General features: G+C 38.1%; 2 protein-coding genes across 3 annotated transcripts; both read right to left on the bottom strand.

The window, feature by feature from the left end:
* Nucleotides 1-945: 945 nt before the first annotated feature.
* On the bottom strand, nt 946-6,565 carry LOC111805177 (translocase of chloroplast 90, chloroplastic-like). The gene is made up of 3 exons (XM_023690106.1): nt 6,278-6,565; nt 5,098-5,238; nt 946-3,497 (listed from the first exon to the last, which is right to left on the bottom strand). Exons 2-3 carry the CDS (start codon nt 5,231-5,233, stop codon nt 1,279-1,281), a joined length of 2,355 nt encoding a protein of 784 aa, XP_023545874.1. The 5' UTR covers nt 5,234-5,238; nt 6,278-6,565; the 3' UTR covers nt 946-1,278.
* A 964-nt stretch (nt 6,566-7,529) lies between these two features.
* On the bottom strand, nt 7,530-12,392 carry LOC111805975 (ubiquitin carboxyl-terminal hydrolase 22-like). 2 transcript variants are annotated; one of them, XR_002816724.1, is made up of 4 exons: nt 11,320-12,392; nt 11,049-11,173; nt 8,036-9,130; nt 7,530-7,748 (listed from the first exon to the last, which is right to left on the bottom strand). XR_002816724.1 is itself a non-coding variant. In XM_023691287.1 (3 exons), the coding sequence occupies exons 1-3, from the start codon at nt 12,243-12,245 to the stop codon at nt 8,358-8,360; spliced, it is 1,824 nt and encodes a 607-aa protein (XP_023547055.1). In that variant the 5' UTR covers nt 12,246-12,392; the 3' UTR covers nt 7,530-8,357. The 2 variants fall into 2 exon arrangements, 1 of the variants encoding a protein (XP_023547055.1); XM_023691287.1 differs by having other exon boundaries at nt 7,530-9,130.
* Nucleotides 12,393-14,168: the final 1,776 nt, after the last annotated feature.

Genomic DNA, 14,168 nt, shown 5'->3' with positions numbered 1-14,168 from the left:
TGGATAAAAGAATTGTCCTAGTGGCCATCCAAATTTTTTAAGTTTTAAACCGCCATACGTCACAAGCTAGATCATGATCGTATGTTTTACTTGAGATATCCATTAGACGGAGACGTGTCCGTTTCTCCCACCTATTTCATTTTCTATTTTCACGAAATTCTTCATTTACTTTTGCGGGGATGAGAACAGGAACTCTCTGTAGAAATTTGCGGGGATCGTGTTCCCCGCACGTAATTTTTCTTCATTTATTATTCTTTCTAAAAATAGTTATTTAAACTTTTTCATTTTTTCGATATAACCTTTCATTACAAAAAATTTTAAAAAAAACTCTTAAAAATCAATATATTTCATAAGCAAAGAAATATATAATATGCTACTCACATCATTTCTAAAAATTGATTTTAGTATCACGATAGTCTTTAACAATTAAAACAAATCTACAAAGTAGTCTTATTGTGATGTCCCACATTAGTTCGGGAGGAGAACAAAACACTCTTTGTAAAGGTATGAAAACCTTCTCTTAGAAGATGCGTTTTAAAGCCTTGAGGGGAAGCCCGAAAAGGAAAGCCCAAAGAGGAAACCTTCCCTTAGCAAACGCGTTTTAAAGCCCAAAGAGGACGTGGGTCTGCTATTTAAAGTCCAAAAGAGGACAATATTTGCTAGCGGGGAGACGGAGACCATTTATCCAACGGAAAAAAAATGTTCCCCACTCGTTCTCTATTCCCCTGTCTAAACGAGAAGTCTCCTTCCTATTTAGTTCTCTATTCCCCTCTCTAAACGAGAAATCTCCTTCCTATTTAGGGCTGGTCCTCGCAGGATCGACGTAAAATGGACATCCCTTTTAATATTAAAAACAAGTTAGAAACCTTTACTATACTTGCTTTGAACAACTTGGGCTAGGGAAAAAAACCAATACAGAATTTCGTCTCAATGAAGACATTATAGTACACATGGATCAAAAAATGGAATTTATTCTGGAAGTTTAAGAACAAAGGCTAACCTTATATATCTCTGTACAATTATCAACTCAATTTTGACCCAAGCCTACAGATCTTTCGGCCAACATCGCCAGTAAAATTCCTGAGAACTGTTGGGCAAACACCTATCTCTGCTACCAATCACCAATATACTTCTCTGGGAAAGCAATGGAGTACAGACACAACAAAAAGATTAATCATGTGGTCTATTACAACGTCTCTTATTTAGATCTCTACCAACTGAAAACGATGGCAGATTAGTCTCAGCTTTGAGTTCAGAACGGCATCGATCCATCGGAAGCTACATCGTTTCAATTTCCTTTCTACGCAGAAGGGCTCTCAAGATTGTAAAACCAGAAATCAAAGCAATCTGCAAATGCTCACAGCTACTTGTTTTTATGCAGATCTGACCCATTTTACGTGTATTTAAGTTGGCGTTAACCGACAGTCTCATGCTTCGGCTAAGCCGAAACTCAGACTCTACATTCCCGCTCAGGATGGTTTCCTTGTCGAAAGAGAGGACGGTCATCGTTAGACTGAGATGGTCATTCCTCACTGGGTAGTCTTCACCTCTTAAAGTAGCTACTATGCTTCCACCATATGCCATTTGTCCTGCTCCTTCTATACGACCGCCATTGGCTACGAGCTTCACTCGCTTACCTATCGATATGGTATCTTCAAGCTTCACACCATAATAGCAATTTCTCTTGAAAGATATCAGAGAAAGTCCAATTCCAGGATGGCTGTGCTTAATGTTCCCCAGCTTAGCATTACTATGAACAGTGTATATCCTATCTGTACCAGAAGATTGAACATCTAGACCTAAAGTATAAGAAGATCCCCTAGAATCCATGTAAGAGGCAGCACACTCAGATTGAATGTTAAAGAAACGCTTATCTTTACTCACCTGCCCAGTGACTGAGGTAAAAACATTTTTGTTCATCTCCATCGCTGTTTCGAGATTTATCCCATCGAAGCCTACATCATGATCCCATCCTTGTGGGTCAAGAACAGGTCTCACAATCCACTGATCATCTACTGCGATGCAACGATATCTATGAACAGGACAATCTGAGTCGAAACTGGGTGGGACAGCCATATCTGGAAGCAGAACAGCTTCCGCCTCGGGCGATGCCTGCAAATCACCATTATTATCATTGTGTTCCGAGTCTCTATGTTTTAAAAGCTTGATTTCCTTCCTCCTTTGATACTCTTCTCTTAGCTGTTTCTTTAAATATAGAGTTTCCCTGTATTCCAGCTCATCCAGGTATTCCTTTTTCTGTGAGTTCGACAGCTTCTCGAATTGGGATTTTGTCAGAATGCGAATCGAAGGTAGATCATCGTACTCATCTTCTTCATTGTCCCTGATTAGAATAGCTTCAATGTCATAGTCTACATCTGATGGACTTGTCGTATTTCGGCGCCGTAAAATAGATGAGAGTAAGTGGGGAAGTGAAGGCAGCCGGGTATTAGCAGCTAATGGCCCTAGCTCAATGCAATTTTGAAATTTCAATAGGGTATTAATGCTGCCCAAAACTTTATAACAAATGCACAACAACAAGAAATGTGATCTCCAGGCCTGCCCATTTGGAAGAACTTTTTCTCCCATAATATTTTTCTTACACTGAGGATGGTTCTCGACCAAGAGAACGGGATTTTCAAGTCTTGGGTCCGACAATGCCTGATGTATATTTTGCTGCAAAAGCTCTGAGCAATGGGACACATATGATTCGAAGGAGACAGGATATCCATCAGGTCCTTCTGGAAGAGCTGAGGAACAATGTGTCAAGACTAGGATGGTGTTGAACCAAATTGCAGGACCAAAGACCTCATTTATTAGCTTCATTAAAAAGTAGTCAGCATGATTCTTGTTTATGAGGTCAAGGCGCTCAAAGTACAAAACAATATCTGGTGGGGATTTCCTTATATATCTCTTCACAGAAAACAAGATTTTCTTATTTCTCTTCATATTTCCCGAGGACGATTGGGAAAGACCGGGGGTATCAATGAAGGATACTTTAATCCCATTGATCGTTCCCACAATCTCCTGAATACGATCGGTTGCAGGTTGAAATGCATCAGTTGCAGTTTTTGCTTGATCAAAGAGGGAGTTTATTGTAGCACTCTTGCCAACTCCTGTTTTTCCCAATACAAGTACTCTAAATGTGAAGCTTGATTCTGGTATCCCAGCTGCTTCTTGTTCAGCTGCTTTTTCTCTGGCTTTGCCTCTTTCAAGATTTACTCTTTTGAGGTCGGATTCTCCTACCTGTATCAAAGTTGCTAGATGTATTCGATACAGGACCTTTTCCACTAGCAAATTGTTCGATGTCTGCCCGATTCTCTGCAGAAGTCGAAAGAACTGAACTTGGAGGTCCTCAATCATTGTCAACACATCCACCTTTACCCTGTTAGAGCTATGTTGAGACTGTTCCAGGGCCAAATCTTCTTGATTCTCCAAACTACCGCCAGAGTCTGATGTATGAGGGGCAGTGGGCGGTACAATAGTGGTTGCTTGAGCAACTTCAAAAGATAATGTGATGCTATTATAGAATTTGCAAACTTGGAAAAAAAAAACAGAAACGGTTTATAAAGCAAGTTTACATTATTCTACAGTAGAATGTAGCTCATTCTAAGCAGCTTTAACAGTAAAGAATTCTTCAATAAAACCATTTTCTCTGATCAGCGACCAAATAGCACCATCAACATTATATTTCTACCCTGTGACTCATTGGGACAAATTGGTTGACAGAGAAGAACATTAATGTTAAAGCCAGGCATAAACTTGGCCATTAAAAAAAGTTCAGAAAGCTCAGTAGTTTAGCCTACATCTAGCCACAAATAACAGAAGTGAAGCCAAACTACCACGAAGGCTGCTGGGGTACAAGGATAAGAGATAACAGAATATGAATCTCTACAAGTGATGAACATAAATATATATGTTTCTTGAATCTTTACAAATGGTGACCATAAATAGTTAATTAACTCATTTGTTAATGAAATACAAATAACAACCAAATCAGGCAGGAAGAAAAAATTCAAACAACTAAAAGTATTGATAAAAAAAAGGAACTATAAATGTATTGATGACCAACAAAGAACTCTGCCAAAATGACTCAAATCTTTAGCAGCAGATTTGGAAGGCCCTTATCGATATTCTCAATTTTCTCAAGATGGTACCAAAAGTCAGTAAAAGAGTCATTTTCAATAGGGGTTCATTTTTTTAGGTCTATGACAAGTTCATGTTCATGGCTAATCACTATATGGGTGTATTTTCTGTTTTGTACTTTTTTTTCACTCTAGTATTCCTTGATCTTTTATGCCTTCGAGAAATTGTTTCTAGTTCAATCTTTTTATTTAAATACTACTTTGGTCCCTACATTTTCGAAATGTTCATTTTGGTCCTTGTACTCTCAACTTTAGATCATTTCATCTCTGTACTTTCAAAATGTCCATTTTGATCTTGAACACTTAAAAAACGGATCATTTTTTAAAGTACAGGGACCAAACTGAACCAAAATTGAAAGTACAGGGACCAAAATAAACCGAAATTGAAAGCACAAAAACTAAAATAGTATTTAAACATTTTTTTTTTTTTTATAAGAAGAAGATTAAAGGACCCCACTCCGCTGGCATTATGCTTAGGACCCAACATACTAATCTCCTAGGAACTTCACACACTCCAAGGCTAGCACCTAGTGACACCATATATTTCAAAGTTTTCTATCTAGAGGCTTGGAATCCAAGACCTTAAAGACTCCAGCATAACCATCAAGACTACACTTTTTGTGCGTGTGTGTGTATGTGGCGGTGGCGGTGGCGGTGGCAGTGGGGAAGTTTAAATTCCAAGAAGTTCCCAGGGAACCAGAGCTTCATTGTGTTCCAAAATTTACAAAAAGCAAAGGTACATAGAACATCAATCCTTCACTATTGTGTAAAATATATCCCTTAATAGTTTAGACCAACAATGATAATTTCAATGTGGCAGCATCCTTACAAGAGATCCTGTTGAATAAGTAAACTAAACAAGCTATGAATTTTCTCAAAATCTATGGAATCAGCAGAGGCAAGAAAATTTTGAATCTAAAACAAAAACAAATTCATCAATTAGACTGATATGTACCTTCACCATCTTGGTCTTCATCCACGTGTTCTTTATTTTCCTCACCAAAGAAACTGTCACTCCCCAGTAATGGTCTTGATGAAACCACTGACTTGGATAATAATTGAGAAAACAACCAGTTTCTAACACCCTTCATTCTGCCTGCAAAATATTAAAAAGGAATGGAAGAAAAACTTTCTAATTTCAAAATTTCCTACACTAGTATTAACTGAAAATACCATGGTTCATGTGTCTTATCAATTGATCACACCTCCTAAGTCCACCAAATGAGAAGAAAAATAACACAAATTATTTGCATAAAATGGCTTGACCTTGGGCAGGTCCAATCTTGTAAGCACTTGCTGATGACAGACAAAGGCCCTCCCTTCCTCGGCAATATAGATCATCCCAGTAAAAATGGCTACCATTTAGACCCAACAAAAGTTCACCACATCAAAAAACAAACCTAAAGATTCTTGTCCCACCTCATCCCCAGTAATAAATGTCGATCCCATTAACCCCTTGAACTACCTCTACGAGAACTTTTTAAGTCAATAAAGTCGTGTGCCTAAAACATCCCGGTTTCCCTTCAGTCCGCTTCAAAAGTCTATCCACCTTGAATTAATGTGAAGTCCTCTGTAAAGACCCGGAACATATTTCCTTTAATCAAGTTCAAAACTACATCCACCCTTTTCCATCTCTTCCAAGTTCCCAAAAAAATCATCACAAAAATTTTTCCTACCACAACTAGAAACGATATGAGAGAGTTCACAAGATCTAATCCAAAGGGGCCAAATAATGTTATGTCCACTTCTCTTCAATAGACGAGCACTTTCCCTTTACATCCACTATTATCAACTTCAATCCAAAAAATCTTGTAATCCATCTGACAAGATCTACCCTAATAATCCAAGACATCATGAGGCAAAAAGACACCAAGAGTTACTAAAAACTCAACGGATACGACTCGACATTTTCCAAGATATGCATGTCCTTAACCATCACCACAAATCCTCATTCTTTTATCTTTCCCTACCCTCTATTCGCACTTCCAAGCTCAACGACACAATAAAATACCTTCTAAACAGCAACCTATATCCAGTTCAACTATACTATATACTCACCAGATTTTTCCATTGAATACGTAAAAATAAGAACAATAAATTCAGCTAAATTGTGAAAGAAAGAGATAAATTCTCACCTCAAACAAGAAAACACCAGTGAAATCAACCCGAATTCAATCAAACAAATCGTCGAAGCGATAGCATCAGCTCAACTTCTCCAAGAACCAAGCCAAAGTTGAGCCAATATTACGTTCACAACCCAATTACAGAACTTCCTGTCGGAAACCGACCAACAAAGGTCCGGCCGATTGAGATTCCGATTCCGATTCCGATTCCGATTGACGAGTACGGTGAGGACAAAGGAGCGAGCAAAATTGCGAGGGCTAAGGCGAGAGAGAAGGGATAAGACAGAAACACAATTTGGAAACTGAAATGAAACGGAAGCACAAGAGAGGACAACGGGTAACTATAAGGTGCGGAAAGAACCATGATAGTTTAATTTTAAAATGCGACACGTGGTAAGAATGTGATTACGATGAGTATGGCTGCACACGATAAATACCTGGAAGGGTAATGAAAGACACGTGGTGGAAGGAGAGAGGTCAATGCAATATCACTTTTTGTATTTTTCTTTTTTAAAGAAAAATCCATTAAAAAATATTTAAATTTCAAATTTGATTTTTTTAATTCAATAAGGTAAGAAATTAAAGGATTAATTATTGATGTCTTAATTCAATGGATTAATTATTAGGGTATTAATTGATGTCACTTACTAAATTTTACATAATCTTATCATTCTAATAAGTATAATAATAACTCTTTTAAGTATATAAATGTATATAATGTAAGTTATTTAAATGTTTAGGGCCTACTTAGATGTATACTGATTAAATTTCAACCCGTTATCCGTTTACTAACGTTTTTACTTTTCTTAAGTGTTTTAGTATTTGAATTTTTTATAAAAAACTTTATAATAAACTCTCAATTATTTTAAATATATCGATAATTAAAATTGTCAAAAGTGGTAATCCACCATTATATACATTTAAGTAGGCTATAGATTTTGTGAAGCGAGTTTGATAACTCACATTCCCGGACCGTTACAAACGTCTAACTTACAAGCCTAACATAGGAAAGTTTATTCTTATCAAATGTTTTAGGGTAAGAGACCAATTATTATCAGACTTCTAAACTACACGCTCTCGAACTATTGAGTGTCGACGTTCATGTACAACCTGTTTTTTAGAACAAAATGAAGCTGTTTCCCTAATGAATAGTTTTGAAAACGAAAACTGAATATTTCCAATCCGATCTACCAAAGAAAGCATCTCGGTTCCCGATCACATAAAAAGAGTCGATTTCGACTTGATTGTACAATTTAATTTCAAATGCTGTAAAATTCTCCCTTTTTTCGATTTCGACTTGTAGGGTTCATAGCTGACAACAAAGTTCAGATAGAGATATTCAGAAAGCTCAAAGGGTGTGATCAACAAGAACTTGGAATGTACACACAAGTTTATAGGGAACTCTTTCTTCATCAACAGCAAAACTCGACTTTGAACACAGCTTTTTTGCAACTTTTTTGCAACATATGTCAACAGAATCAGACTGAACATGTCATAAACGTTCATATGTTCATGTCAAGAAATAGATTAATCAGAGACAGAATCAATGGAGACTTAAATTCATCAGTATTAATCACGTGTAATAAAAAGACTGAAGAGGCAGCCTTTCATTGTACTGTTACTGTTTCATGTTTGAATTAATAGGTGGTTCTCCACCAAAAAAAATGATGGATAAATTTCAAAATCGGAAGCCCGGGACACGAAGAACCCGAAATTCTTAGAGATATCTAAAGAGAGAGAGAGAGAGCTCTAAAATTAGATTTTTCATACCTCTTCTTCATGGTATGTGAAGAGAGATCAGTTGTCTGCTGAGCCACAACTCCATGTACTGAAACACTCCATGGCAAGTCACCAACATTACTTGATTAGTAGTGAAAAGGGAGTTAGAAAAAAGTACCAGAAGTTCCCTTCAAATAGTAGGGATCTGACAATGATCCTCCCCAAAAAGTTTGGGCACGCCTGGATCTTCTACTAGAATGTGTAGGCATCCACTTAGAGCTCAGCTTGTCACTGAAAACAATATCGATTCCTGGCTTCAATGGAAAACAAACATAATCGATCGAGTTTCAACCGATCTAGTCCCATAATCAAGTTATGAAGCATTCTGTTTCTCACTTGCTTTGTAATAGAGCATCTTCTGCACATAAAACATCATGTATCCTTGTGCAGCCCTGACGATGTTTTCGTTGACTTGGGTAATCCAAGCATCGTCGCACTTATACCATTGATTACTTAGCCGCAAGTAGGTCACGTAATGACCAGCGTCTAATTTTCCTTTGTGAGTGATAACGGCAAACAACTCGAACTCAGACGATGTCTCGTTACAACCATCTTGTTCATCTCCATCGAAAGGAAAAATCCTATTACCAAATCGATTTCTCAAGATTGAAGATGAGAGATAGGGTGCCATGTCTAAAGAAAACGGAAACTGCAAATATCGGTCCACCTTCCTCGACATTTTTCGAACTGAAGAATGCTCAAATCTTTTAATGTGGAAACAAGAAACTAATGGAAGCTTTCTTATGGACATCTGTTTGAGCGATTCCTGCCGCACTTGACACTGTTGGCAGAAGAATTTTTGGTCGGACCCGAGTTTTTCGGGTCTAGTGAATTGATCCAAACAACCCACCAGGGAAGATAGTCGCTGGTTTTGGCTCGAGTTCATGCAATCTGCCTCGCCATTGCAAGGAAGATTGGACCTTGTGGCCGCCATCTTCGCAGATCCCGCTAGATTTGGTTCCAAATCCAAAGAGATGTCTACACATGGATCATAAGTTGTTGATGTAAAACCACATGCCATACACATGACATCAGATCGCAGTATGCCAGAAAATACTCTATGAGCAATACAACAGTCTCCATTGCCTGCACTGGAAAAGAGACAGGGATAAGTCATTCAATACTATAATGAAATAATATTCTAAAATCAGAATTATTCTCATACACCAAAATCAGAACTTAATAGTTAAATGCTGCGCTAAGACAAAATCTAGAAGACAGCGGCATAAAAATTCATTTCAAGTAAGCTTAACTCCATAAACCACAGCCATCTAACATGAATGAAGTGTACGGAGCCTTAGTTTTATGACGATGCCAATGCAAATATCAATCTAAATGATTTTTCTAAAAAACCATGATAAAAGAAGCTCAAAATTTATTCGAATTCGTCAATACGTTTCTCGAGCGAGTTATGCTTATAATTAATATCTTTATTCATATTGGAAACTTTGACATTAATGGAGGATTGTTTAGGAGATTTTCCAGGAACCAGTGATCCTTAACAAACCTGGTCTGACCTTTCCTCATGAATGGGTTCATAATTGTCAATGTGTTCAGCTCAACAATGCAAATTGGACTCGAACAAAGGGATTTTTAGCGTGAGAAAAACGTGAGGTGGTTGATCCTACTAGTAACTCATAACCAAGTTGGTTGAGAAAAAGTTGACTTACAAGTGAGAAGTAGAAAAAACCATCAAGCCAGCAGGTTCAGTTTGGAAATTAGCCCTAAATCTTTGAGCACTTGTCAACTCCTAGAGCAATAGCAACATTCCTAGACTCAAACCCTGCAGTTAAATTTTACGGTTACTTCCCAACTTTATACACATCACTATGAATTATCTTGGCTTGGGAAAAAACACACGCTGATATACATAAAATAAGGTGATCATTAAAAATCAGTTTAAGCTGATCGTCTTTCTTATATGCAATGCAGCAAATTTCATTCACATGATATGCCTTTGGGTTATCCATCGACTGTTGACCGGGCTTTTCGAGTGAAAATATAAAAATACCCACTTAAGCAGCTAAGGATTTTCCCACCATTCAAATGAGACATCTTATCCAAGAAGTCAGTTGGAGATGTACAACCAAGCTATTTAATGATGCAGAGTAACTGACAAGCCTTATCATGGACAGCCGATACAATTAGTAACTTTTCCAGCCTCAATTCACCTATCTGAATGCCTGGCAGAACTGGCGAAGCCAGGAAGGGTCAATGGATGGGGACAATTAGTCTTTGGTTAGATGTAGTTTTCAAAACAAGTGTTGCGGCACCAAAATCAGTAGGATTTCATTGATGGTAAAAAGCCAAGAGTATGGAGCTCACAACTCAGTAACAGAGAATCACACGTCTAGATGATAGTATTAGAAAGGATACATAACATTTCAACTTCACGAGGAGCATTTCGTGCAATAAAAAAAGTGTTCGAGAAGTGCCTAAAGGCTTGTTTGGGAGTGACTCTAAGATCGTTGAAATTGCTTTCTCATGTTCAAAATCACTCTAAAAACATGTATTTGATTCTTCGAAATCAATTAAATACTCGATTTTTCACTTCTAAACATAATTTCATGCCAGCGAAATCAACTTTAAATGAATAAAAGCATATTTGAACATAACAAAAATGATCCTGACTATTTCAAAATCACTTCCAAACATGTTCTAGATCACGGAGGGAAATGTAACAATGAAGAATACATAAAATCCATGCCCGGGAGGCCGATACAGGGCCGTCATCAAGGTTCCGCACATAATTTGGTATTTACAAGAACAAAGTATCATAAGNAAAAAAAAAAAAAAAAAAAAAAAAAAAAAAAAAAAAGCATATTTTGCAACAAACTAAACTTGAAAATGATTCTGTTCTTTGACTTTCAAACAGCAACCAGTGCAAAAAAGAAAACAGGAAATAACAAAAGGAGAGAGAGGGGGGGAGAAAAAGTAAATACAACATGTACATTGTGTGAAAAGGATCTTAAAGCAAACAGAACATTGAAAAGCAGGAATTTACCTTGACTGTAAGGTTTTCGCCGATCTTTGTCTACCTTTTCGTGGATGCCTTCGAGAATAGAGATGAAAAATTCGTGTGCATCTTGTTGTTCATAACTTGCGAGGTTTGCAGCATGTTGCCACCAGCTGCAATGAGACAACAATTGAGTGAATTGGAAAGAAAAAAAGAACCCCATCTTTACAACGAAAGTAAAGAAAACTAATCGAACATTGAAGAATCAAACATTCTAAGAAAGAGAAAATCACGATCAAGAAATGCATCAGATTGAAACCTCAATAAAAATTTTGCTGGGCTGTAAGGGATCCGATCACCGGAGAAGACAGCAGAAAATATAGAATCCAGATCACAAGCCAGACAGCTGCGCGAATTTTTACTGCCATTTCCATCGTTGGCATTCGAATTTTTATTGCCCACATTGACATTTCTCTGACAAAAATAGCGATTGTGACGATCACTCAAGAAAAAATTCCTCAACGGCGGAGTATGCAGCAATGCTTGCAAGACCGAGTTCATAAAACACGTATTCCCCAAATTGTTCAATCCCCGCAACCCCCAGGGCAACTCAGATTCAGAACCCGGATTGGAATTCGCACAATCAAGTGGACTCGAATTAGCACCCACTAAAACCCTCTCCCTCAGATCCGGTACCCACGGCTGATAATCAACCCTCCGCCGCTTCCTCAGATTCTCCGGCGGGAGCAGAGGCTGCGACGGCGGTGCTCCACTGGAAGAGACCGCATTCCCGCCAAGAGTAGACGCCGTCGTTTGAGCCAACACCACTGCAGCGTCAAAGTCGCGATCATAAACCTGGTCGCGGCAAGCACAGCAAAAAAGCTCGGCACGATCGACGTCGACAGCGATCTCATGACCTGGCGGCATTGATTCGGCGTGAGCCGCGGCATGGGAATGGGAGGGCGGCGCGTGACAGGACACGGCGGCGCAGGTCACACAAGCATATAGCCTTGGACGAGCGGAATCACCGCAGGAACCACATCGGGGAACCTCGTTGGGGTCTCGACGGATGGCGGCGCGGCCACCGGGGGGCTTGACGCGAAGACAGTCTTGTAGAAGGCGGAAGGACTTGGAACCATTTCGAGAACGGAAGTCGGCGAGGTGGGGACAAGAAGGGGGGAAGATCTGAGAGTTGAAAGGAAGATTTGGGTGGTGACGATGGTGGTGGTGGAAATTGGAAGACATGGGAGGGGAGGTGAAAGCGATGGGGAAGGAGGGTAAGAAGGTGAGAAGAAGAAGAAGATGATGATGGTGTAAGCCCTAGATTTCATAGACATAACCTTCATGAATTCGGCCCATCAACGGCTGAGATCGCAGAATTGGGAGTGACAGAGCATGGTGGGCAATGAGGATGAGCTCCCTTTTTTTCCATTTCTTTTTTTTCTTTTTTCTTTTTAAACTTCAAATGCCAAATTTACCGTCATATTAAGAAGAGAGTAGGTTATGATCCCTACACGTAGTCAGAAGGACATACAGAGTGGCACCAATCTAGTTGTATTAAGGAGAGAGTAGGTTTGTGATCCCCATAGTTAGATGCCCATGTTAGGGTCGTGGTGCCCATATGACCGAGATTAGGTTGTGATCCCTATAGTTAGATGCCCATTTTAGGGTCGTGGTGCCCATATGACCGAGATTAGGTTGTGATCCCTATAGTCAGAAAGACATACGAGTGGCACCCATCTACCCGTATTAAGAAGAGAGTAGGTTGTGATCCCTACATGTAATCAGAAGGACATGCGAGTAGCGCTCATCTGGTCGTATTAAGAAGAGAGTAGGTTTGTAATCCCTATGTGTAGTCGGAGGGACAAATGAGTGACTCTCAACCGCCCATGTGAGGTTCGAGTGGTGCCCATCTAGCCGTATTAAGAAAAGAGTAGGTTGCAATCCTTACACGTAATCAGAAAGGATATGCGAGTGGCACCCATCTGGGCATATTAAGAAAAGCGCAAGTTTGTGATCCCTATGTGTAGTTAGAGGGACAAACGAGTGATTCCTATCCGCCCATGTAAGAGTCGGTGGCACCCATCTAGCCGAGAGTAGGTTATGATCCCTCAGTGTAGTCAAAGGGACAATCGAGTAGCTCGCATCTGACCATGTGAGGATCGAGACAAATCGTGTTTCAAGCGTTTTCTTTTGAAAATGAGTTCTCAAGATAGTGTCAGACAACGTCTTCTACTGCTTGTATTTTCTTTCTAGTTCCTTATTTAATTATATGTAAAATTTTATATAAAGAAATTTACTATTTATTAAAATATTTTAAATAAAAAATTTATTTGATTGCACTTGATTCTATCTCCCATAAGAATAAATTATAAATATGTTTTTATTTTGAAAATTATTCCAAAAAAGACTTATTTTATTTATAATTTTCCCACCACTACACCTATTTGACCAAAGCATTAAAAACTCTTTAAAAAATAAATTTTATTCCTAAATAAATTATATATTTTAATAAATCAAGTAGTCAATGCATTAAATTAGTATAATGTAATGATTGTGAACCATATATTAAAGTCCCACAAAATCCACTAAGAAATTAATCCAAATTCACATAAATGTCAATATAAATATCCCTATACTATACTATACTATTTATAATAAGATAACTCAATTAATTAGATATAATATAATGAAATCACATGTATTTTTTTAATTAAAATTATTTAAACCTTACAAAAGAAGAAGAAACATAACATTCTCGACTACTGATCTGGTAAGAAAAAAACATGTGACCACGAACTAGTTCCACTAAACAGCTACTGTGTTGTAATTACACGCTACTAAGTACTCTAGTCTTCATATTTTGGTTCGTTACAAAATTTTTANCAAAAGAAGAAGAAACATAACATTCTCGACTACTGATCTGGTAAGAAAAAAACATGTGACCACGAACTAGTTCCACTAAACAGCTACGTGTTGTAATTACACGCTACTAAGTACTTTAGTCTTCATATTTTGGTTCGTTACAAAATTTTTGATATGTTATCATTTTTCGGTGATTTTTCTAGTCCAAATGACTCGACAATGAAACTATTTTTTTTTTTGTGTGTGTTTTTACTTCTCATGTTTCAAAATTATCAAATTCCAAGTTTTGTCACTATAACTATG

This window comes from Cucurbita pepo, chromosome LG11, assembly GCF_002806865.2.
Source record: "Cucurbita pepo subsp. pepo cultivar mu-cu-16 chromosome LG11, ASM280686v2, whole genome shotgun sequence".
Lineage (NCBI taxonomy): Eukaryota > Viridiplantae > Streptophyta > Magnoliopsida > Cucurbitales > Cucurbitaceae > Cucurbita > Cucurbita pepo.
The sequence above is the reverse complement of the archived record's forward strand: the minus strand, read 5'-3'. Positions and strand labels throughout refer to the sequence as shown.

What these genes read in the sequence shown, in the direction of transcription:
- LOC111805975 (XM_023691287.1), bottom strand. Translation starts at nt 12,245, where the DNA reads ATGTCTTCCAATTTCCACCACCACCATCGTCACCACCCAAATCTTCCT. An exon ending in CCAGCAAAATTTTTATTGAG is followed by an intron (nt 11,174 to 11,319) that starts GTTTCAATCTGA and finishes GTCTCATTGCAG; the next exon opens with CTGGTGGCAACATGCTGCAA. An exon ending in GCGAAAACCTTACAGTCAAG is followed by an intron (nt 9,131 to 11,048) that starts GTAAATTCCTGC and finishes TTTCCAGTGCAG; the next exon opens with GCAATGGAGACTGTTGTATT.
- LOC111805177 (XM_023690106.1), bottom strand. Translation starts at nt 5,233, where the DNA reads ATGAAGGGTGTTAGAAACTGGTTGTTTTCTCAATTATTATCCAAGTCA. An exon ending in TGAAGACCAAGATGGTGAAG is followed by an intron (nt 3,498 to 5,097) that starts GTACATATCAGT and finishes TATCTTTTGAAG; the next exon opens with TTGCTCAAGCAACCACTATT.